Consider the following 23,671-nt stretch of genomic DNA (forward strand, 5'->3'; position numbering starts at 1 on the left):
TACCACCAAATGCCTTGATCTATCTTAGAGAAATTTTATGAAATAGAAAGGTCAAATATTGATTAACTTTGGGATGATACTTGCGTCTCTGTTTGTACAAGTCTTCCATCTGAACAATTTAATTCATGGCACAGTAAAATCATAGACAATAAGAATATGCTTTTTAGTACTGTGTCATAATTTATATGGTATCACTCATACTGCATGATGTGTATTTCTTCAAAATCATATTCTACTGAAGAGAATTCATAACTCTAAGTAAGGAAAACAACCATGAGGGGGATTAATTACAGAAAAATGTTAAAACAGCATTCACAACTTGAAATCATAACTTTTGAGTTAGGAAAACAACCATGAGGGTGATTAATTACAGTAAAATGATAAAACAGCATTCAAAACTTGAGTAATTATTGCCTACCATTCAATAACTTTTTTTTTTTTTTTTTTCATAATTAAACTGCCTAGCCCTAGGCTCCTACGCTCCTCATGGGGCAATGTAGGACTGGATGATGGATGGAAGTTTAGATGACACTTTATGAACTGGAAAAATTAGAATACAGCCATTGGAAATCCCTTCACTACAAATGTTGAACAGAATGATCTGGTGATGATTAAATTCAAAATATATCATCGGAGTGAAAGGCTAGCACTCAGACAGATAACATGAACACCAAAGCCCAAATAAACATATATCTTGAACACTGTACACACCATCTTATAAAAATAAACTACATACCAGAATGAGGATGAGAGTATGGCACACTTGTTTTGGTACGCTGCTAACAATTCTCCCTCCATCATTTTTTTTCTTCCTCTCTGAACCCTACCTCAACCCATCCTTGGGTTCGAAGATGAGGTTGGAATGATGATGGTGATGATGATGATGATGATAAGAACAACAGCGATGATGATGATGATGATGATGAAAACAATGGCAATGATGAGGATGAGGATGATAACAATGTCGATGATGATGATGATGATGATAACAATGGCAATGATGATTATGATTATCACGACAACCTTACTGCACCACTGCACTAGTCCATTTCTGGTGACCTTCACTTTACTTGTGGAGAATTCACACAGGATAACTTATAACTTTTCAGTGCCCTACATACAGTGTAACTCAAATGACAATTTGCATTTTGAACTAAAGATCTGTTTATCTTCAACCAGACACATTAATCCTGGCAGGGATAGCCATGAACATATGTCTCTGGTGGGGGTGGCCATGAACATATCTCTGTGTCACCTTGTCTCTGCCATCAGGTGCCCTCACTCCACCCAACACCACTCTCATCCACATCTACTTCCACTCTATTCTCCCACCTCATCCTTGGTCTCCCTCTCCATTTTTCCATCTGACTCACATACACTATCTCAGTCAATCTTTCACTCTCCATTCTCTCCACACGGCCAAGTCATTCAGGGGTACTCCTAACACTTTTCAGCAAATCCACATCAACACCACAATACTCTAGAACAAAGAAACCTTTAGAATTTTGGTGCAATATAGCTTAACATTTTAAAATATTCTATGAAGCTCCTCCACCAACTGACCTGGTTGATCACTGCCCGATTGACGGAGGGTAGTCCCTTGATGATGACCTTGGTAAGGTGCTGCTTGAGGTGTTGTAGCTGGTAATACATGGCTGATGCTTTGGTACGTGACGGACGCACCGTAATGATGGTGTCACTCTCAACACATACATCTGTTTCCTTTATCTGTAGAGAAAAGCATAAGCTACTGCATCACTCATTAGGGGGCATGGATTTCCCTCAGCTGCAAAAACATATCCATTTAAAAAAATTCAGAACTGATCACATTTTCATCATCATCATCATCAACTCTCTTTCCCACTTACATGAGGTGGCAAGGATCAAGGGAAATATAGAAGTAGGAAAACTACCTGCAAAGTGCCCAATAAAAATGAGCCACACATCTATTCAAACTTTTTGAATTTTTATGTACATATAGCACTACTGTATATGGATTTCCTTATAATTTTCTTTTAAGTTAAATAATCCAAAATTATATGGTCAGTAAATGATATACAAGAAAGAAAATGGACACCAAATTTATACTGAAACTGGATTAATTTCCTTATTATTTCATTTTTAGGCTAAATACATTAAAATTTTTGTCAGTATGTGATATATAAAAAAAATGAACACCAAATTCATATCAAAACTGGCTTTTGGCATGCGAGCCTGTGCCTCCAAATGCCTCTTATTTAGAACATGCCAAAAGGATAGTGGATATTAACATGAGAATATCTACATAACTGTGAGTGAAGTAAAGACAGGCAGATAATGCAACCCAAGTAATAAGTAAACCCCTTCAGTCAAATGATAGATTCTTAAATTTATTCTTGATATTTCCAAATGATTCTATTTAGCATAAGGAAGACTCACTAAATTGTAGGGATTATGTACTGCCATCATTGGCTTCACTACTAGAGACCCTTCCTAAGTTGAATTAAATCATCTGGGTAGCAAGAGTTAAATAGACAAATATGCCAACAGACTGATGGCTATTGATTTATAATCAGAAATGTGGGTTAGAGAAACTCCCTGGGCTATACATGGGTCACATCTACAAAGGTTTTGTTGAAGCCTCCCTAGGGACTCTGGAGAAGACCTTTGACAGAGTCCCTAGGGAGGTGGTGAAGTGGGCAATGAGAAATCCTGGGATCAATGAGTGGCGGGCTAGAGTGGTTATGGCTATGTATGTGGGTGCTTGCACCCGGGTGAGAGTGAATGGAAATTTGACTGATGAGATTTCCATGAATGCTGGTGTGATTCAGGCATCAGTCTGGAGTCCCTTGTTGTTTATCATGGCTTTAAGCCTTCTCACATGACTTCAGAGATGAACTCCCGTGGAAGGTTTTGTATGCTGATGATTTGGTGTTGACTGCAGAAAATGAAAGGGAGGCAGGGGAATGATTTAGGAAGTGTTGAGACAGAATGGGGCACAAGGGCCTGAGAGTAAATGCAGATAAAACAAATGTGATGGTATCTCGGGTTGATGGCAATACTGTTAGACAAGAGGGAGTGTGGCTATGTGCAGTTTTGCCACAAGGGCATGGGAAGTAAGTTTATCTTGTGTAGTGTTTGTGATAAGTGGCTACATTAGAGATGTAGTTGTATTAGAGGCAGACTGCAAGACAATGCTGATTTCATGTGTGTGGTGTGTCAGGGAGTGTATGTGGATATTGCCAGGTGTGAAAGGATTGATCTTGCTGGTGAGTCTCTTAAGTGTGTGGAAGAGTTTTGTTACTTGGTAGACATGTTATGTGCTGGAGGTCGGACTGGAGCTAGCTCTATGGCTAAAGCGAGGAGCGGCTGGAAGAAGTTCAGGGAGCTGTTGTTTCTCCTGGCACTGAGAGGTCTCTCCCTCCGTGATAAGGGATCTTTGTATGCAGCAAGTATTAGGAGTGTAAGGCTGTACGGTAGTGAGACTTGGGCAGTAAAGGAAGGGCATATTTGTGGGCACAAATATACAGAAATGATGATGATTAGGTGGACTTGCAGTGCGTCCTTGAATGCAATGCCTGGGGGAGCTAGGTTTACGATGGAAGAGTTGAAGGGAAGTATGGTACTGGAGTGTATTAGTGTTGTGATGAGGAAGGGTAGACTGAGATGGTCTGGGCATGTGGAAAGGATGATGGATGACAACTGGGTGCAGGAAGTGAGAAGTGTGAACACTGGGGATGGGGTTGTGAGAGGCAGACCAAAAAAAAAAAAAAACCTGGGTCAAGGCCACAGAATGTGACCTCAGAGATAAGGGGGTAAGGGACTGAATAGGGAGGCTGCGGGAGATCGGGCAGCATGGACAGCCACTGTTTAATGATCAAGGACGACACATGCAAGCATGCTGGAGCCTTTATAAATGAACGGGGGGGTCACATTAACCCTTAGATTCATGGTCATAATCAGTTAACACATATACTGTACACAGCTCAAAAATAAAAACAAACATACTGTGCATATTATAATACTAAATACACACTGCAAAAATGAAAATGAACATAGTGCACACACTGTGATAATAAAGTAATCCCTCTAATATCCGAACGCCCAATATCCGAACATCCCCACTAACCGGACATAATCCTCCTGGGATCCATTATTCCCAAAATGGGCCAAAAACCGCAAAAAATTCGAAAAAAATCTGACTTTTTTCCCTCCCATAATTTGAAATTCCCGCCTGGCGCCAAACAGCTGTTACACCATGGTCCCTTCACCCCTTCCTTCCTCCCCCTCCCCCCTCCCCTGTCAGGTTGCCATTTGGTATTTTTCATTACCAAGTGTGGGACAATTTGGTAATGAAAAATTCGTTTGGTAATGAATTAGAATAATGCATTACCAAATGGATTTTTCACATGTATGAGGATACACAGGATGGAGATGGTGGATTGTTTGCTCTCTCTGATTAATCTGCTACCCTACATAGTGTGAAAATAATCAACATGGTGTTAATTATAAGGAGAGTAATTACATGTATTTCCACTTGTATATATAATTAGTGAAGAATATATGCTAGCTTTACGAATTTGGTAATGAAAAGTTATATTTGACAATGAAAGTTGAGGAGATTGGTAATGTGGCTGTTGCGATCTGGCAACTCTGTTACCCCACCAACATCAACAGTCACAGCTGAACTCCGATGGAGAGCAGATACTCATAACAGTGCAAGCCACAGGTGCTTGTTTTTTGTGAATAAACAGTGAATAAACTGCAATACCTTGCCACTAGAACACACGGGAATTTACAGTGTTGTGCAGTGTTAAGAAATTAGAATTTAGAGTGCAGAGGATTAACTGTGGACTGCAAACTGGCGGTTCAAACCAGTCCAAGAGCAAGGGACTTGTAAGTACCCAGAATGTTTAATATTGTATAAACTCACCTCTAAAACCTCATTTTATGGTTCTTTTGCATTTATTTCAGTCTTTTATGTCCCTTATTGGTGTGATTTGGGTCTTAAATAGGTGCAATGCATGTCCAGAGGGAGTTGTATAGGTGTTTTTCAGAGTTAGGGTCCATAAGTACAAGTCCATAAGCTGGGGCCCAATATCCGGACAGGACCACTATCCGGACCTGCCTATGGCTCTATTGATCCGGATATTGGAGGGGTTACTGTATACAGGGGTCTTCCACAAGCATAACTTTCTATACGCTGATATTTGCACAACCGAATGAGTGTCTATGTTCCATTAAGAATGGCAGAATAACTGAAGATGAAAACATGTTTTTGGTTGGTGGGGACGCTCAACATCAACTCACTTGATGTAGTGCTGCTTTCAGGTGACTGCCCTTTCCTCTCTTCCTTCCTTCCTCTTCTGTCCTTCTCTCTTTCCACTTCCTTCTCTCTATGGATGATTCTGCACTGAGTGACAAGCCAAATGGTCTACTGTACAACAAGGAACTATTTACAATGCTGGGTGGTAACCATATAACCAGACTATGAAGCCTGGTGGTTTAGTGGGTAATTAAGGCACTCCAGCTAGATTCAGCCTGTGTAGGTTTATATCCATGGGGTGGTTGGGGTTTTTTGCTCACATAATGCCACTCAGGGTTGCTGGTCACTTCCATTTTAAATGTCAGGACCAACCTGCTTAGCTCTGGGCTCCTATGCTCCTCATGGGGCAACACAAGATTAGATGATGTATGAATGTATACGAGTATCCGAAGCTACAGAACGTGGTGAATGTTTTTGGCGTATCCGATACAGCCAGGATTTCGGGGGATTGAATGATAAGTGAATGGAAGCGTGGCCCATTGGACTGGGCAAATTTGGGCTGTCTGGACATTGCTACTCCTCACCCTGCCCTAGGGCGGGAAAGGAGGTCCGGATGATGATAATGATGATGATGAATGTATGTATGTATGTATGTGAAAACATGATAAGCTTATTTGGACCTATTTCCAGCACTACAGCTCTGACATATATAAATTCTGGATATCAAAATTAACCCTGGCTACAGCAATTCATAGACCTAGGGCAAGGCTATACATATACACAAGGACAGACAAATACAAATTATCCTCATCATCATCCTGATCCCTTTTTTTCCACCTAAGGATAGGGTGAAGCAGACACTTAAAAAAGGAAAATGACGGTATGAAAGAAGGAAAGCTAACAAACATGCCCAGTGAATTGGGCCAGCTAATCATTCACACAAAATTCAAGCCTCTGAAATCCTGGCTCCACCTCACAAGACAAATACTGCACTATAATCAGATACTTGCCATTCACTAATACCCATCCAACCCACCTTAAGCTTAGATGTGCAGATGGAGTACTTGATTGAATACGCATCAACCTCCAGTTTAAGTAGTCTGATGCGATCCATTGCAAGCTTGAGCAGAAGGAAGCAGTCATCAGGAAGAAATGCCTCCTCCACATACTCACAGACCTCCCCAAGCAGTGTCTTCTCCACTCGGCCCTTCACCTGACGTGCCTTCTCGGGGTCCTGGTCCTCCTTCAGCTTAGCAGTGATGATAGGGGTGGAGATGCTATGAGAGGCATTGATAATTTCCAGGATGCTGTGGGGTGAGAGAAAACGGGAACGTGAGCAGGTACTAGAGATTATGGAAGTTATCTCTTCCTCACTAGTGAAAATCTAATCACTTTTCATCACCATCATCATTATCCTAACCAAATACCTTTTTTCAATCTAAAGAGGCTGGTGATATAGGATCCAGATAACAAAGAATAAGAAAGTATAAATTTGGGAGAACTATCAATAGCAAGCCCAGTGAACCGGACTGGACGCTCATTCACATAACATTCATGTCCCTGGAATCTGGTCTCCTTGTCACAGGCCTATCATTTCTATTGTCTTTTTAACTTCACTAATGAATAAGAATTCCCTCCTGCAAAGCCAGGCTCACCTCAGTCTTTCCTACCCAGCCTTGCAGCCATTTATAGTCATTTTGCTTTCACCTGACAGAACTGGGTTATTACTTCAACTTGAATATTATGTCATGGCAGCATGAAATTTGACTTGTCTTAATTATACTGAAGGAATGAACTTTTTTGGTTACTAGTCAAAACAAACTTCCAATCTAACACCTGCCCATTAACTAAGCCAAAAAGGGTTAAGGAACTTGGTTAGGTTAGGGTATATGTGCTAGGGTATCTTTACTGACCGAGGTACACCAAGTGTGATGTTCATCGCAGCCACACCAGCGAAGTGGAAGGTCTTGAGTGTCATCTGTGTGCCTGGCTCTCCAATACTCTGGGCACACAGGGCGCCAACAGCCGTGCCCGGCTCCATCACTGCCACTTGGTACCGGTCCAGGCACGAGTTCAGGAAGTGGATCAGCTGTGTCAGGGTGAGCCGTTCTATGTGACGTGCCATGGGATGCAGTTCACGGTCCTTGCTCACACGTGCACGCATCTGCAGGGTTACACTAATGTCAAACTGTAATAACATAAATACCCGTAATAAATCTGAGATAATCTCACCGTACAAATCATTATAGGAAGTAGTAATTGCATCCCCAGGCTCATCGGAAAATAAACCTAGTTGAATGCAGGTTAAAGCTGCGCTTCTGCATGTCACCATCCTTGGGGGATGGGAGGGGGATTGAGAGACATTTGTGTGACTAGGTCATGGAGCTGCCTGGTTGATATCAGTGCCACCGCAAGAAGGTGTCCCTCTCCAGCACCAAAATTAAAGGTAGTGGCTGGAATGAGATACAGTCTGGTCTCGTTGTATGACTATTCGCTATGCGATACATCGCCAGAATAATAATCTAAAAAATTATACCCTTTTCGGAAAATGTTAAAAAACTGGTCACTATTTCACTAGAATGATCATTTTAAGGCTGCCTCCAAGAATCTCATGTAGATGTGGTGACGCACACAAGCTGACAGTCAGCTGTCAGAGCCAAGATGGCTGCCCGGTATTTACATTTGCTGTAATCATCTGCCTTTTGTTCCATTTTGTGCATGAACGGCCACTGAAACAAAACTGCTATTGCCAAATAATAGTGTGAGTGTTTAAAAAATAGTGTACTGTGCAATATTATGTGAAATGATAACTTTTTGTGTGAAATACTCTACTGGAACCTGTGACTTGTAAATAGTGTCTGGCAAGCATGCTACCAATAATGGAAATTGTGGTGCAACTGAGGGGTGCTGAGGCATGCCTTAAAGGGTAAGATTTTTTTAGATTTTTGGTGTCAGGGTTGAGGTCACCCTCCCTAACCCCACTGAACGGATGTTATACCAACCTCACTTTGCGACAAGTAGGTTTTCACCTCATGCAACCCTACTGTATGGCAAGACTGGACTATAATCAAGAAAGTGTAAACTGTGAATACAGTCCTTACTATTGCATAAATTATGTTGCTTTGTTATTTCGATATTCTTTCTGATATTAAATCCACAGTGAATAAGTGAAAACTGCTAACTACTGGTCCACTGGCATCATCATCATCATCTAATCCTATGCTGCCCCATGAGGAGTGTAGGAGCCCAGGGCTAGGCAAGTTGGTCCTGACATTTATGTTGAGAGTGACCTGCCTCACTCATCTCTGAGTGGCATTACGTGAGCAATAAACCCCAACCATCCCTTGGATATAAACCACCACAGGCTCAATCTGGTTGGAGGGCCTTAATTATACACTAAACCACCAGGCACCATAGTTTGGTTATATGGTTACCACCCAGCAAAGTAAATGATTTCCTGGTGTACAGGAAACCATTTGGATCGTTACTCAGTGTAAAGTCACCCACGGACAGAAGGAAGAGGAAAGAAAGCTGGAAAGAAAGACATAACATGAAGAAAGGAAAGATGGAAGCAAGAGGGGAAAGGGCAGCCACCCGAGGGCATGAAAGCTTTTTCTATTTTGAACTCATTGGTGAATCCTTCACTTATAATATGAACTGCCAACAGTGCACCACACTATCAAAACACAGACAATCCTTCAACATAACCTCAACAAAAGTCCTATGGAAGCAACCAGTTGAAGTGGCCAGCTTCCTGCAGTCCACTGGGTTCATGATAAGATAAGCCTGGGATTGCAATTACAGTGAAAACTGCCTATCAATATAAGCAAGCAAGGAGTTGTCACCTCTTACCTTATCAACCCTCTTGGAAAACTTGTCCATGAAAACCTTAAGCTCTGTCTTAAACTCGCTGGAGAGGTCCTTGAAGGCATCGTCAGCAAGATACTTTGTGGCCAGTTGGAGTACCTCAGCACCAGTGAGGGGGTCCTCATCAGGGCAGGGATGAATGGCTCGGATGTGGTACAGTACCCGCTCCAGGTCCACCGGCCCTCCACTGCTGCCTTCAAGCTCAGTAGGATCCAGCCCATCACCTCCATACTGAATCTGTACAATGGCAGTAAGGGATCATTTTGATGACATAACACAGCTCCAATATCCAAACAGTATATTAATAATTTTATTCATGATCATCATCATCATCATAATATTATATATATATATATATATATATATATATATATATTGTATATACACATATAAGTACAGTATATAAAGTACTGTATAGTGCTATGAAATTTAAGGAAACAGAGTGATATACTTTATCCCATGACACTGATGCTGCCTTTCACAAAGGGTGGTATGCTTTCCAGTATCTCACTTAAATTTTTTTCTTTTTCTCCTCCCCCCCTTATACATTTTCTTATGGTACAAACGGTGTGTTCACTACTGATGAGGGGTCAGACATGATGATGCAAACTCTGTCTTGTGTAATGGTCAATGGTGGCTACTCCCTTCCCACCCTGAACACTAGTCAGCCAAAACATGCTTCGGTGATCAAAAGCATGGTGTCTTCACCTCATCTCAACAAGTGAAAGGGAGCACTTACAGTCTTCCAATTTGTTTTGCTTGTAAGCAGAAAGTCTGATTTACCTGTGTACACATTTTTCATCACCGTCATCATCCGGACCTCCATTCTCACCCCAGGGCAGTGTGAGAAGTAGCACATCCAGACAGCCGCAGTTTGCCCAATCCAATGGGTCACGCTTCCATTTACTCATCATTCAAGCTCCCGGAATCCTGGTTCTATCTCACTTTACAGATTTTTAATGACATAAACTAAATACTTCTATGAATATTTTCTAGGTGAATGAAGCAAATCTTTTACAGACCTCCTGCACTGTGGATATCCCATCTGACAGGCATGCAGCAGACTAGAAGTTAAAATGAGCCACGTAACAAGTATCCAACCTGAATGATATCCTGTGTTGAGTTGCGTACAGTCATGTCATAGGCAACATACAGGTCTTCGAGGCTCTTGACCAAACGCCGCTGCATATACCCTGTTTCTGAGGTCTTGACGGCCGTGTCCACCAAACCCTCACGACCAGCCATTGTGTGAAAGAAAAATTCGGTGGGTGTCATCCCAGAGAAGAAACTGTTGCTCACAAATCCCTTGGCTGCAGGAATCTTGGAGTGTCTGAGGGGGATAGAAGAAGATGGATAAAAAAAAAGAAAATGCACATGATTCATGTATGATACACACAAATTATCACCAGAACCAACTAAAGGGTGGGGTACGGTCCATCCTCTCCTCCCATCCATTGGTGTCACTCTCTCCCCTTCCTTCTATCCACATTCCCTCTACTCCTTCAGCTTCCTCCTCCTTTTTCACTTGCCCTTTTCCCCTCCTCTTCCTTTCTTTCTCCTACTTTCACATCACAACCCAGGGATGACTACGATAACAACAAAGATGATGGCGATGATGATGATGATGATAACAAATGTAAATATCAGCCCTTACCTCTCATAATGTGGCAGTGCTCTGTCCTCAAATCCATTGGGCACCCTCTTTCCTCCAATGGCCTGCTGTCCAACACAAGCAATCATTTGTGAGATATTGATGAAGGAGCCCTTGGAGCCTGAGAGGGCCATGATGAGGGCAGCATTGGTCTTGTGTAGCTCCATGACACAGGCTTTACCTGCTTTGTCTCGGATGGTACTGAGCTCCTTCAGGATAAGCTGTTCTAGGGTCTCCTCTGCACTGCATCCAGGCTGGCAGTGCAATGTTCCTTCACCAAGCTGACTGATGAACCCATCACACTTGCCATATCTTAGCAGAAGAAAATTACTGGTTATGGAAACTGCCTGAAATCTGTAATGTACTTGGGTAGTGTGATGGGTAAGGATGGAAGATTTGGGGATGAAGTGCTTGAAAGAGTACAGCAGGGAAGGAAGGTTGTTGGTTCACTGAAAGAGGTGATGAGGAATAGGGAGGTGAGTATGGAAGAAGTCACTGCATGATTGTATTGTGATCCCTATCCTGACGTATGGAAGCGAGGCGTGGACCTGCTAGAGAGGAACAAGTCAAGAGTGAGAGCAGTGGAAATGAGTTACTTGAGAGGAGCATGTGCAGTGACATGGAGGGACAGGTTGACAAATGAAGAAGTGAGAGAACATTGTGGGGTGGATGTAGATGTGATTGAGAAAATTAGGAGAAATACACTGAGGTGCTTTGGACATGTGGGGAGAATGGAGAATGAAAGACTGACTACGAGGGTGCATGTAGGTGAAGTGGAAGGAGGGAGAGGGAGGGGGAGACCGGGGATGAGGTGGAGGGATGGAGTTGAGAGGTATATAAGGGAGAGGGGAGTGAGTTGAGGGGAGGGCAGTCAAATGGTGGGTGACAGAGCGACTTGGAGGTGTTTTTGTCTGCGGCCACCCTTTGCGGGATTAGGGTGTCGGGCTATAGATAGATAGACAAATAGATTTTTTGGTGTTGGAGAGGGACACCTTCATGTGGTGACACCAATACAACCTACTGCCTGGTTATACAAATCTCCCTGAAATCCCTCCCTATCCCTTGAAAGAAGGATAGTGGGTTGCAGGAAAACTTCAGCCTGCAGCAGTCTAGGTTCACATTCATTTATGCCTGGGGAATGATGATGATGAGATTATGATGATAATGATGATGATCATGATGAATGATACTTATGATGATGATGATCATGATCATGATGATGACTGGGACTAATGATTCATGATAATGATGATGATAATGACAAAGACAATGATAATGATGATGATGATGATGACAATAATGACACTAATGATGATGAAGGTCGCGCTCTCACCCTTCAAGGAGCAGCTCTCGTTTCCTGGCCAAGAGTCCAGTACCCGGCATGACATCTCCTATGCCAATTGAGAAGCCGTGGTTCATGAGGAAGAATGTGGATACACGAGCAACCCTCCACATGGCATCGGCTGCGTGCTCCTTCCCATAGTCCTTGAGGATGACATAAAAGAGGTTTTTCTTGGAACCAGAGCCCAGGAGGGACTTGTCTAGGGCACCAGCCAGCAGCTCCGAGTTCCTGAGCACCACCCAGGCCTCATTGGAGCACAGTTCCTCTCCCCGTGTGTAGTCCTTCCTTCTTGCAGTCAAGTTGCATGCCACGGGGAAGCTTGGGCTGGGCCGGATGATGGTGCTGAAGATCTGTTTCCCTGTCCACAACTGCACTGGCTGGAAAATGTATACTGCTGTTCATCTGTTTAATATCATGTCATCATCACAAGCCTTTGAACCCAAGGACATCTTTTATATTTCATTCTGGCTACAACACAGACGACCTAATACAGCCTAAGGGGAGACTCCTTGTGGTGATGGAGTTAATGAAGACTGTACCTAACCCCTCTAGTTCGAAAACTCTCTTCTATTATTAATAAAATAGTAACCTGTTAAAGGGTTTATATAATACCTGTTAAAGGGTTAATATCATATCATTTTCATTACTATAATTACTATTACTGTACTATATCCATGGAATGGCTAGGGTTTATTGCTCATGCAATGCCACTCAAAGATGTAAGGCTGGTCACTCTCATCTTAAATGTCAGGACCAACTTGCCTAGCCCCAGGCTCCTACGCTCCTCATGGGGCAACACAAGATTAGGTGATGATGATGACAATGATTATTATTATTATTAACATATGGTGGATGAGTGTTTGAAGAAGAAAGGTTTGGAAGTCAGTGAGGCTAGGGAACTGATAAGAGATCGAGCTGGCTGGATGAATGTTGTGAGGAGAAGTGCATGATCAGGGATTTTGGCACCCCTTGTGAGCATGGCAATGTCCAGATTGACTCAATCGGATACGTTTGTGTGAAGCTGCAGAATGTGGTGAATGTTTTTGGCGTATCCGGTAGAGCCAGGATTCCGGGGGCTTGAACGAGGAGTGAATGGAAGTGTGGCCTATTTGGATTGGGCAAGTTTGTGCTGTCTGGACATTGCTACTCCTCACCTTGCCCTTGGGTGGGAAAGGATGTCTGGATGATGATGATGATGATGACATCATTATTATTATCACCATCTTAAATCTGCCAAACAGAATGGAATAGGCATACTGTGTACCCACTCCATGTTCACCCACTGCCTTCAGTGCAGTACAAAATAAGGCTATTTACATACTGATCCATAATGATGATGTCATGTTTTCTCTCAAGGAAACCCCAACTGGAGTTGACCATGTTACACCTGATGTCTTCTATACACTCAAACCACATGCCAAAACCAGTTAAATACTTCCCCCCCCAAAAAAAAAAAATAAATAAATAAAATGTGTAAATGAGATTTATAACAATGTTAGAAGAAGCTTGGCTTAGAATCTAAATCTATATTTCCCCCCAAAAAAAGAAATTTAAAATGTGTAAATGAGCTTTATAACATTGTTCGAAGAAGCTTAGCTTAGACTCTAAATCTATACTTGATTAATATCACATAAGGGTTTAAGGATTAAAATTTACCAGTCCCACTGACTTCTGAATGATCAAACTGATTTCTCTTACCTTTAAAATGGCTGGTGGAGGGAGAGCAACTTTGTACGCAGCTTCTCTCCCAGCCAGGATTGAGTTGATGAGGGCACAGGAATGCTCCTTATCAAAGAACTGGTCTTTCTGGGTGAGGAGATAAGACCCAGTGAGGAAATCCTGAGTGGCACCCACGATTAGAGCACCATGTCTTGGAGTTACTAAATTTGAAGTCACCTGTAAATACGAAGGTGCTTATTAGGTCTGAAGAAGCCGAAGCCAGAATCTTACAGGGTAACACCATTTGACAAAGCCCTTTTGAGGGCTCCAATAAAATTAAGAACTGAAACTTCATCACTGAGAAGAGGAAGCAGTTGTTATCATCAATATTATTAACCCTGAAAGCTTGCTCCTTTTTGGGAACTCCCTAACAGTGGACTGCTGTGATGGGGCCACTTCTAATCTATTTTATATTCATATACCTCTCTCACCCTCTCAAACACTCCTCTTTCTTTTCCTTCTCTCTCACCACTGTACTGCTCCACGTTTTTTCCACACTAAATATGGTTTGTCTCTTCTAGCATTGCCCTTAATCTCACTTTTAAAGACTATCTTTGGCACTTTACCAACAGTATATACCTGGCTGCAACTTACCCCCATCAGCATAAGTGCCTCAGATCGTGCTTCTTCTGTTTGTGGTACATGCAGGTTCATCTCGTCACCATCAAAGTCTGCATTGTATGGCGCGCACACACACTCATTGAAGCGGAATGTGCGCCAGGGCAGGACACGTACACGGTGAGACATGATGCTCATCTTGTGTAGAGATGGTTGCCGGTTGTATAGCACTATGTCACCATCCATCAAGTGTCTGAGGGGTTGGAAATGACTCAGCATTATCATCATCTCTACCACCACCACCACCACCACCACCACCACTTTCATCACCATCACTGTCATTATCATCATCATCATCATCACCATCATCATCATCATCGCTACCACCACCACCACCACCACCACCACTTGCATCATTACCATCATCATCATCATCATCATCCTGACCTTTTTCACACCTGAGAATGTAATGCCAGCATAGTTTTTGGGACAGGGATGGGATGTGGCTCAGATCTCTGCCAGAGACTAAAGGGCATTGTGGTTCTCAGGCTGCAACTCCCGCCCAACAGAGAGGGGTCCGAACCTGGGAGAAATGCCCCAGGAGGCTGCTCTATCAGTGGGTGTATAATCGTGGGGTACTTATAGAGCCAAGGCGCACTTGGAGCATGTCCCTGTAGCTGTCGTGGCATGCCCCAAGGCCACTGTCATAGCCAATGGCCACAGCTGGTGGGCTATGGGTCCAAAGTCCCAAGCCTGGACTCGGGACTGTGCAGATGGGTGGGGCCTGTGGTCTGTCTCCTCATTCTTTTTACCAACATTTGACCAAAATGGGAAGAAGAAGTAAAAGAAAGCCTGAGGAATTTAAATCATCCAAGAGGTTCAGAGTAGCTCCATGGAATATGGGTAGTTTGAAGGGCACAGTGGGGGAAATGATGAAGGCTATGAGTAGAAGGTGGGTGAATGTTGGTTGTATACAGGAGGTTCGGCATAGGGAAGGTTCAGCCAGAATGACTGCCGGGATGGACTGTAGGTACAAGCTATTTTGGTGGGGAAATGAAGAAGGATATGGCAGTGTGGGTGTGCTGGTTGGTGAAAATTGGGTGGAATGTGTCATGAATGTAATGAGAGTGAATGAATGTACTGTAGCAGTGAAAATATTGCTGGGTAGACACATAATTCCATTCATATTGGTGCATGCTCCAAAGGCTGGCTTGGATGATGTAGAAAAAGACAGATTCTGGGATGACCTGATACATGTGACTGGTGGTATGGGGGATGATGAGACTGGAGTTTTGAGAGGAGACTGAAGTGGTCATGTGGGCAAAGAAGCTCAAGGATATGAAGGGGTACATGGAGGAAGCGCATAAGGAACAAGGAATCATTTCATTTCGTTTTTAAAGGCTCCAACAAGGTTGCATGCATCAGCCTTGGTCACCTAATGGCGGCTCTCCATGCTGCTCAATCTCTGGCAGCTTCACTATTCAGTCCCTTATCCCTGAGGCCATGCCTAATGACTTCAACCCAGGTCTTTTTCAGTCTAACTCTTGCAATCCTACCCCTAACGTTAACACTCCTCACTTTCTTCACCCAGTTATCATCCCCATCCTCTCCATATACCCAAACCATCTCAATCTACGTCTCCTCATCACAACACCAATACACTCCAGCCCCGTCCTCTCTCTCAATTCTTCAATCTTAAACCTATCCCCCTCATTCAGCCATTACACAGATCTCTTCACCAATAAATTCTAATCAGTGCCTCACTATAGCTCTTTCACCTTAGCTTGGTCCATATTTTTGTCCCTTCAGAGCATATTACACACAGCTCAATGGTAAACCAAGCTCAGTGGAAGAAAGAGACAATACTATGACTCTGTATCCTTTCCATAGCCCATATTCAAGACTAATGTCATATCCTAGTGTTGACACCTTGCTACAACCCAGTACTGTATTCAGGATGATGTGATGGCAATATTGGGCCAAGTAAGATTAACAAATACAGCAAACCTGTGCAGCCCTATCCCACAGCAAAGGCTCATAGCAAATGCTACACACAAAGTGGGAAAAAATGAATAATTCCATAATTCTGTAAGCCCTAAAATGTTTTCTGTAATACTCATAGATATCCTATTCCTCACAACACTTTACAGTACTAGATCCCCCATTTACACACCCCCTATCCCCCATGAAACACAACTTGGCAATATAAACCTCTACTCCAATCCCATTTACCTCATTCTGATCCCGCTTACATGGACCAACCGACATTCAATTTTTACATGCCAACATTCAAAATACTAAGATAAAGCCTCTGATGAATCTGGGGGGAGTAATTTTGACGGCTTTAAGGCCTAGACTCAGCCCTCGAGGGGTTAAAGGCACTGCCCAGTCCCCTTGCTCTACAGTAGCCCCTCAGTCTCAGATATCCCACCCCCCCTTCCCAAGCAGCAGTTACTTAATCATGTATCAAGATAAAACATCAATTACTGGCCATCTATTACCATTAAAATCTTGATAATGTGCTGATTCTTATGCCTAATGATAATCAGTGTGTTTTCTTGCATGTGTTTGGTTTGATGGGGGTAAACTGGGACTTTGGGAAATGTTTGGGATATTGTTCCCTTCCGTTAGACAAGTAACAATGGTTCTTCTGGCACAATGATTGCATTTCTGGTTACATGGTAGCTTTTACCTTCACATTAGCCACTGTCTGTGAGAACCACACTGGAGAGTTAGTGCAGTCTGCCCACTCCTCAGTACAAGCTGTGGAGTGCGAAAAAAAAGGGAAGACAGCACCCACCTCTCAATAACATCCCCCTGGCGCAGTTCCATAGCCATCCTCTCCCTGTGAACGTATCTCATGGCCTTCTTGACCCCCGGGGTGGAACGAGGCTTAACAAAGAGTGCTCCGGGGTGAACATCGGGTCCATTCCTGACTAACTGCCTCATCAGAGCCAGGTTGTGACTTGTGATCTTTTCAGGATATGTTAACTGTTTGGCTACCTCTATGGGAACACCAACCTGGAAAGTCAAGTATGTTATCATCATCATACTAGGTAGATACCTTTTCATCCATTCATCCAATCCTATGTTGTACACTGAGGAACGTAAATGCCCAAGGCTAGACAAGTTGGTCCTGACACTTAAGTTGAGAGTTGCATTAAAAAAAAAAAAAAAAAAAAACAGAATTAACCCTGGGAAAATAAGAAATTAAATGGAGCTATCAAATGAAATGAGCAACACATCCAGTCATATGCAGCGATATAATTAACTCATCCATCCATCCATCATCCAATCCTACGTTGCCCCACGAGGAGTGTAGAAGCCCGGGGCTAGGCAAGTTGGTCCTGACATTTAAGATGAGAGTGGCCAGCCTCACTCATCCCTGAGTGGCATTACATGAGCAATAAACAAATAACAAACAAATAAACAACAGCTCACATGACAGGCTCTATAGATTGAAAGTGGCTATGCAGTCTTATAATTATAGACAGTACTCTCAATTATGTATAAAATTACACACAACTCCTTTTCTTAAAAGCAATACAGTACTTTAATATACCAAAAGAAACTACTGCATGTTGTGTGCCACAGTCCACATTAGTTAAGAAATACTACCATTTCAAACAATACCAGATGACTGCTTCTTTTTCTGGTTATGGAAGTCTGTATAATTTCACTGCTTAACTCCTTTGCCCAAGGAAGCTTGTGTGTTACTTTTTTATCTTAGTTTTACTATCCCTACACTGCTCTGTTCTGTAAGGAGACTTTTTGAACCAGGAGCTATACAGAATCTTCATTAACCCTTTAGCTACTAAAGATCCTGCTACTGCTGACTGGAACTGTCTGGCAATGGCATGAATATAATAAAAATGACTAAAGCTCAATAGGGAGGCTGCCAGAGATCGAGCAGCATGGAAAGCTACCATCAGGTAACCATGGGCGATGCATGCAGGCATGCTGGAGCCATTATAAATGATACGACAATATTTGCAGTGAAGGAATTATGAAATTTAAACTACCAGTACATCCACCATGTAACCAGACACACTTAAGATTACAACAACTCTCACCTCATTGATCCTCAGGTTGGGGTCTGGGGAGATAACAGTGCGTGAGGAGAAATCAACACGTTTCCCCGACAGATTGCCACGGAATCTGCCTTGCTTTCCCTTCAGACGCTGTACAAACCCTCGTGTAGATTTCCTTGCCTGAAGAACACAAGTATAGTACGGTGAGGGACAAAAGCTTGCTTATTACCTCACTGCATCAATTTCACACTTAAGGCATTTCTGTCTTTTTCCTCCCTAATGCATCATTTCACAGAGAATCACCTTCAGGTTGGGAAACATACCAAGCCACTCTCAACAAAAGACAGAGAAATGTGATCAGCAGAAGAGGTGAAATATTAGGTAAATTTTTGAGTCCAACTGTGCAGTAATACAGCAGGCAGTAATTAGTCAAGAACCATCCATCATCCTATTTCCTACTAGTAAATGACTGGGCAGTACCTAGACAGGGGGACAGTTGAACCTACAGTTATGAGATGCAACAACAGACTGCCAAGTGAAATTTACATGTGATACATTATCATCAAATCTATATTCTACATCCCATTTCTCACCACTGAAGCAAGGAGATCCATGACAAAATTTTTTCATCTCCTTCAGGTAATACACTCTTTCACTCTGGTGATGTAATTTTTATTACATCTTTGGTACAAACAGGCAGTTTTATCAACCTTGTCAAGACCTTTCAATTTTGAGATGACAGATTTTGTACAATGGGCTCTTCTTATTCACAGGGATTAGGAAACACAAACTCTGACTAACTGCAAATTCACGAGAATAATTAAAACCCTTCTAAAAGGGTCTCTAAACCTGTAATTTAACTATGGGACTATCATGTTGCCAACCCATTATCTTATTCCAAAACATCACCACCAGATATTACAATCTACTTATTTTAATGTGTATTTTATGTGTATCTTTAGATGATTTAAGTACACAGGATTTTAAATACAGTAGACCCTTGCTTTAATGGATCTTGATTGACCTGATATCAGATTAAATTGACACTACAAAGGCCATCAAACTTCATTTTGGTATAACGAACAATGTCTGTTAAATGGGATGCAATGGCCTGCAACACATGTGTTTCTTACCCTTTTTACTCCAACCTGGCCTGAAATTGCCCTCTCCCCATCGTGACCGCTGAGTTGGAATAACAGACTATAGTAATACTGTACTGGTCACGAAGAAGTGCTATGACAAGGATGTGAAATAAGCTGCAAAAGGACAAAATTACTTGCCAAGTTAGTGTTAAATGGATATAGTTTTTAATTTCTAATACTAGGATATGCTATTGTACTAATTTATTTTCAGGCATGTGCTTGAAACCGAAATATTGGTGAACCGAAATATCTTGCTGAATTTTCAAAATTCCCTTCGACACACCCAGGTGTGATGTTACGTAAAGATGATTCCTTGCATCTTGACGAGCCTGGAGACATTCACCAGTCATCTTTCTCTGATCGCTCTTTTGTGCATAGAGCCCCTAGGTTATATAATAGATTGCTGTTGTCCATGGGACAACTCTCTCCTGTTGAATCCTTTAAGAGCCAGCTAAAAGACTTTCTCTTTTCAAAATGCTATGATCTGGTAAGAGATACTGTGACGGATGATTATAGGGTTTAATTACTGCCACTTTCGCATTGTTTTTTACTGGTGAAATTTGTACTGTATACGAGAGATGTCGTAATTCTTGTAACTGTAAAAATAATGTCTATGTGTGTCGAGCGCCACTGAAGTCTCAAAGGAAAAACTGGCGCTTTTGAGAAACAAAAGACCTGATTACAGTATTATTTTTGTTATTATTATATGTAAAGTGTATGTAGGGTAGTGCATGAGATAGTTAGAGGAAGTGTTAAGGAGAGCATGCAGGTCTACACTCCATATCAGTGACACACTGAAAAGGTCAGCAAAGGGGGATGGTCAAATATTCCAGTAGTTCGTGAAATGGGAGCTCCAGCTCTCCCTACCATCAGCATTCCCATTCCCCCTGGGAGTACCACCTTGATTAGCTGGTGCTACAGCCGACTAAAAAATTATGCAAGCTTTTCAAAATTCAAAAGATATGTCCTCCATTAGTGTAAGAAAAATAAACACATAACAGAAGACCCTCGTTATATGATGAACCAGTATCCAATGAATCACTTACATGATGATGAAAAAGACAGGGCCTTTATTTGATATACAACAGCATTTTTGCTTACATGATCAATACCATGCCGTAAAAAACCTCGTAGGTCAATGTACGATCACTTATTCAACTACTGACATGCAAACTTACAATCATTTGTTTGTTTCACGATGGTCTTTGAATCTGTCATTCTCAGGTGCGTTAATGTCAGTGATGGAACAATACAGTAGTGTCAGAGTTCAAGCAGCAAATGAAGTGAAGTGAAATGATATAACTACCAGTTTCGGTGAGGGAAACTTGTTTATCGATTCAGTTGGGGGAGCAATCCCTGGACAAAAGCATATCCCCACTGAACCCACGTTACAACAGACTCGTTATACGCTAAATCGTTATATGATGGTCTTTTTCAAACGCATCCTCATCATAAAACATGGGCATGCTGTATAAACACTTCACCTACACTATGTATGTAAAACCCAGATGTACTACTCTTCCTACAATATCTCCTTCCTCATTTGTTTCATTTCCTACTCCACTATTGCCACACACACACACCCATGCACCCACCATGCTGAGGTCATGAGGAACAGATATTTCAGAATTCATGATGAAGGCCACATGCAACTGTAGGTGTTCCCATGAGTCCTGCACACTCTGCACCTTCCCTGTGCTGCGTTTGTTGATCAGGTTGTTCAGGAATAGGATCTCTGTTAGCATCACCGTTATATCATCTTCATTTCTGGAAAGAATGTGGAAGAGGGCAATGCAGTGACTCTTAAGCAGTCATGAGAATTTGAAGGGAAAGGCTACTAATAATAAAAAATAAAGAAATAAAATAAAATACAGGTATTCAAATTATTCTCCCCACCCTTGTATATCTTTCAAAATGTTAACATTCTGGTATGGATTCAATGGAGCAAAGTTTTGGTTCATCAGAGAGGTCCACCCTGAGGGTTTTTTCACCTATACCATAAATAATTTCATGTGAATAAAATATTATGCACCATTACAACTCACTACTACAAAAGACGTGCTTCTATCTCATATGTATATCACAAAAGACTTTAATTGGAGTTTACATACGTGCCAGACTTGAGCTCTGAGATGACAGAAGGACGAATACAGTTGGGTGGAACCAAGAGGCGGGTCAGGATTAGATCCTTTGGGTGAGAGAACTGCTGGTCCATACACAACAAGGGAAGATCATCCAGTGGGATCTGCACCAAGTAACAGTACATGCTAGGTATAAAAATTCTGTAACCATATGTAACTGGAAATATGCAATATCAAAAAGGCATACCCCGATTTAACAATGTAACTGGTTAGGTAAAACCCCATTGTTAGGCAGGGTATCGTATATCGGGGTACTTTTAACATGTAAAGTAATGTGGAGTGTTTACCAGCCTTGGGTTTCCCTCCAAACCAAGCCCAAAACCAACCCAAATGAGCCTCAAAAAAAGCTCTAAGCCAATATTAATGGCCTAACTGCTGTCAAGAATGCTAACCTAAGCCTAACACCAGTAAATAACTCACTAAAACCAACAAATAAAATCTGAAAATCGTCAAATATGTCTGGAAAAAAATCAAGCTTAGTAAACTGTACCCGAAAAGGACAATGTTCACCCCATCTATGGCTCAAACACGTTAATCTAAGTTTAAAAACAGTTTATAAATCAACCTAAATACACAATTTTAGTCCAAAATATCATCAAAAATCAAAACCTATCGTTAAACCGGGGTTCGCCCATCATTTGGCTGGGTATGGTGGTATTTCTACCCCCGTAGTTACGTCGGGGTATCGCAACTAGGGTATCATATATCGAGGTATTACTATATGTATCAATAGCTAGATGCCATACTCCCGTCCAGGGTGGCTGTTTGTCTTTGAGATACAGTAGTTGTTTCATGGGGAGGGACACAAACCCTCTGTGAAACCCACTTGTTGACACTTAAGGAACACATTTGGGTTGGTTATATGGTTACCACCTAGCACTGTAAATGGTTTCCTGGCTTACAGGAAACCATCTGACTCAATGTAAAGCCACCTCAAAATGAAAGAAAAGTAATAAAAAGTGACAGGAAAGATGGGAGAAAGAGGAAGAGAGGAAGGCAGACACAGAAAAGAATGATAAAGGTGAAGGAAGAAGAAGGCAGCACTACATCCAGTGAGTGGATAATGGTTGCCACCACCAACCACAAATATCAAATAATAATTACAATTCATTTGTTCATTCATCATCTAAACCTGTATTGCCCCATGAGGAGCATAGGAGCCCGGGGATGGGTAAGTTGTTTCTGACATTTAAGGTGACAGTGACCAGCCTCACTCATACAAAGGTGGGTGCCCCCACCTACCACAAATAATGATAATGATAATAATGATGATAATAATAATAATAATAATAATAATAATAATAATAATAACAGTGATAGGTGGGGGTGCTCACCATCCACTCATTCGATGTAGTGCTGCTCTTGGATGCCTGCCCTTTCCTCTCTTCCTTCCTTCTTTCCTGCCTTCCCCTTCTGTCTTTCTTTCCTTTATTCTTTCCTCTTCCTTCTGTCCGTGGGTGACTATACACTGAGTGACAAGCCAAACAGTTGCCTGTAAACTAGGAAACCATTTCCTATGCTGGGTGGTAACCAAATAATAGTGCCTGGTGGTCATCATCATCATCATCATCCAGACCTCCTTTCCCACCCAAGGGCAGGATGAGGATTAGTGGGTAATTAAGGTGCTCCAATCAGACTGAGCCTGTGCAGGTTTATATCCAAGGGGTGGTTGTGGTTTACTGTTCAAGTAATGCCACTCATGGATGAGTGAGGCTGGTCACTCTCATCTTAAATGTCAGGACCAACTTGTGTAGCCCCGGGCTCCTACGTTCCTCATGGGGCAACACTGGGTTACGTGATGGATGGATGGATGGATAGATAATAATAATAACAGTGGTAGTAGTAGCAGTAGTAGTAGTAGTAGTAGTAGCAGCAGTAGTACTAGTAGTAACAGTAGTAGTAGTTGTAGTAGTAGTAGTAGTAACAGTAGTAGTAGTAGTAGCTGACAAGATAATGAAAAGATACAAGCTCAGTG

The 23,671-nt window shown here is 42.1% G+C and overlaps 1 protein-coding gene across 1 annotated transcript in view; it reads right to left on the minus strand.

Annotated features, from left to right (window-relative positions):
- The window catches only part of Polr3A (RNA polymerase III subunit A), a 50,223-nt gene that overhangs the window by 4,672 nt on the left and 21,880 nt on the right, over positions 1-23,671 (minus strand). Inside the window, exons 6-18 of the mRNA XM_080272926.1 lie at positions 21,667-21,800; positions 21,151-21,322; positions 18,456-18,593; positions 17,183-17,403; positions 14,419-14,635; positions 13,804-14,001; positions 12,097-12,482; positions 10,767-11,075; positions 10,214-10,442; positions 9,098-9,349; positions 7,159-7,409; positions 6,282-6,552; positions 1,564-1,728 (exon numbers count right to left, since the gene is read on the minus strand). Of these exons, the coding sequence (XP_080129052.1) occupies positions 1,564-1,728; positions 6,282-6,552; positions 7,159-7,409; positions 9,098-9,349; positions 10,214-10,442; positions 10,767-11,075; positions 12,097-12,482; positions 13,804-14,001; positions 14,419-14,635; positions 17,183-17,403; positions 18,456-18,593; positions 21,151-21,322; positions 21,667-21,800 (2,943 nt within the window). The remainder of the gene's footprint in view (positions 1-1,563; positions 1,729-6,281; positions 6,553-7,158; positions 7,410-9,097; positions 9,350-10,213; positions 10,443-10,766; positions 11,076-12,096; positions 12,483-13,803; positions 14,002-14,418; positions 14,636-17,182; positions 17,404-18,455; positions 18,594-21,150; positions 21,323-21,666; positions 21,801-23,671) is intronic.

Source organism: Coenobita brevimanus, chromosome 52 (assembly GCF_032717465.1).
Source record: "Coenobita brevimanus isolate Jiangsu-jjx chromosome 52, ASM3271746v2, whole genome shotgun sequence".
NCBI classification, from domain to species: domain Eukaryota; kingdom Metazoa; phylum Arthropoda; class Malacostraca; order Decapoda; family Coenobitidae; genus Coenobita; species Coenobita brevimanus.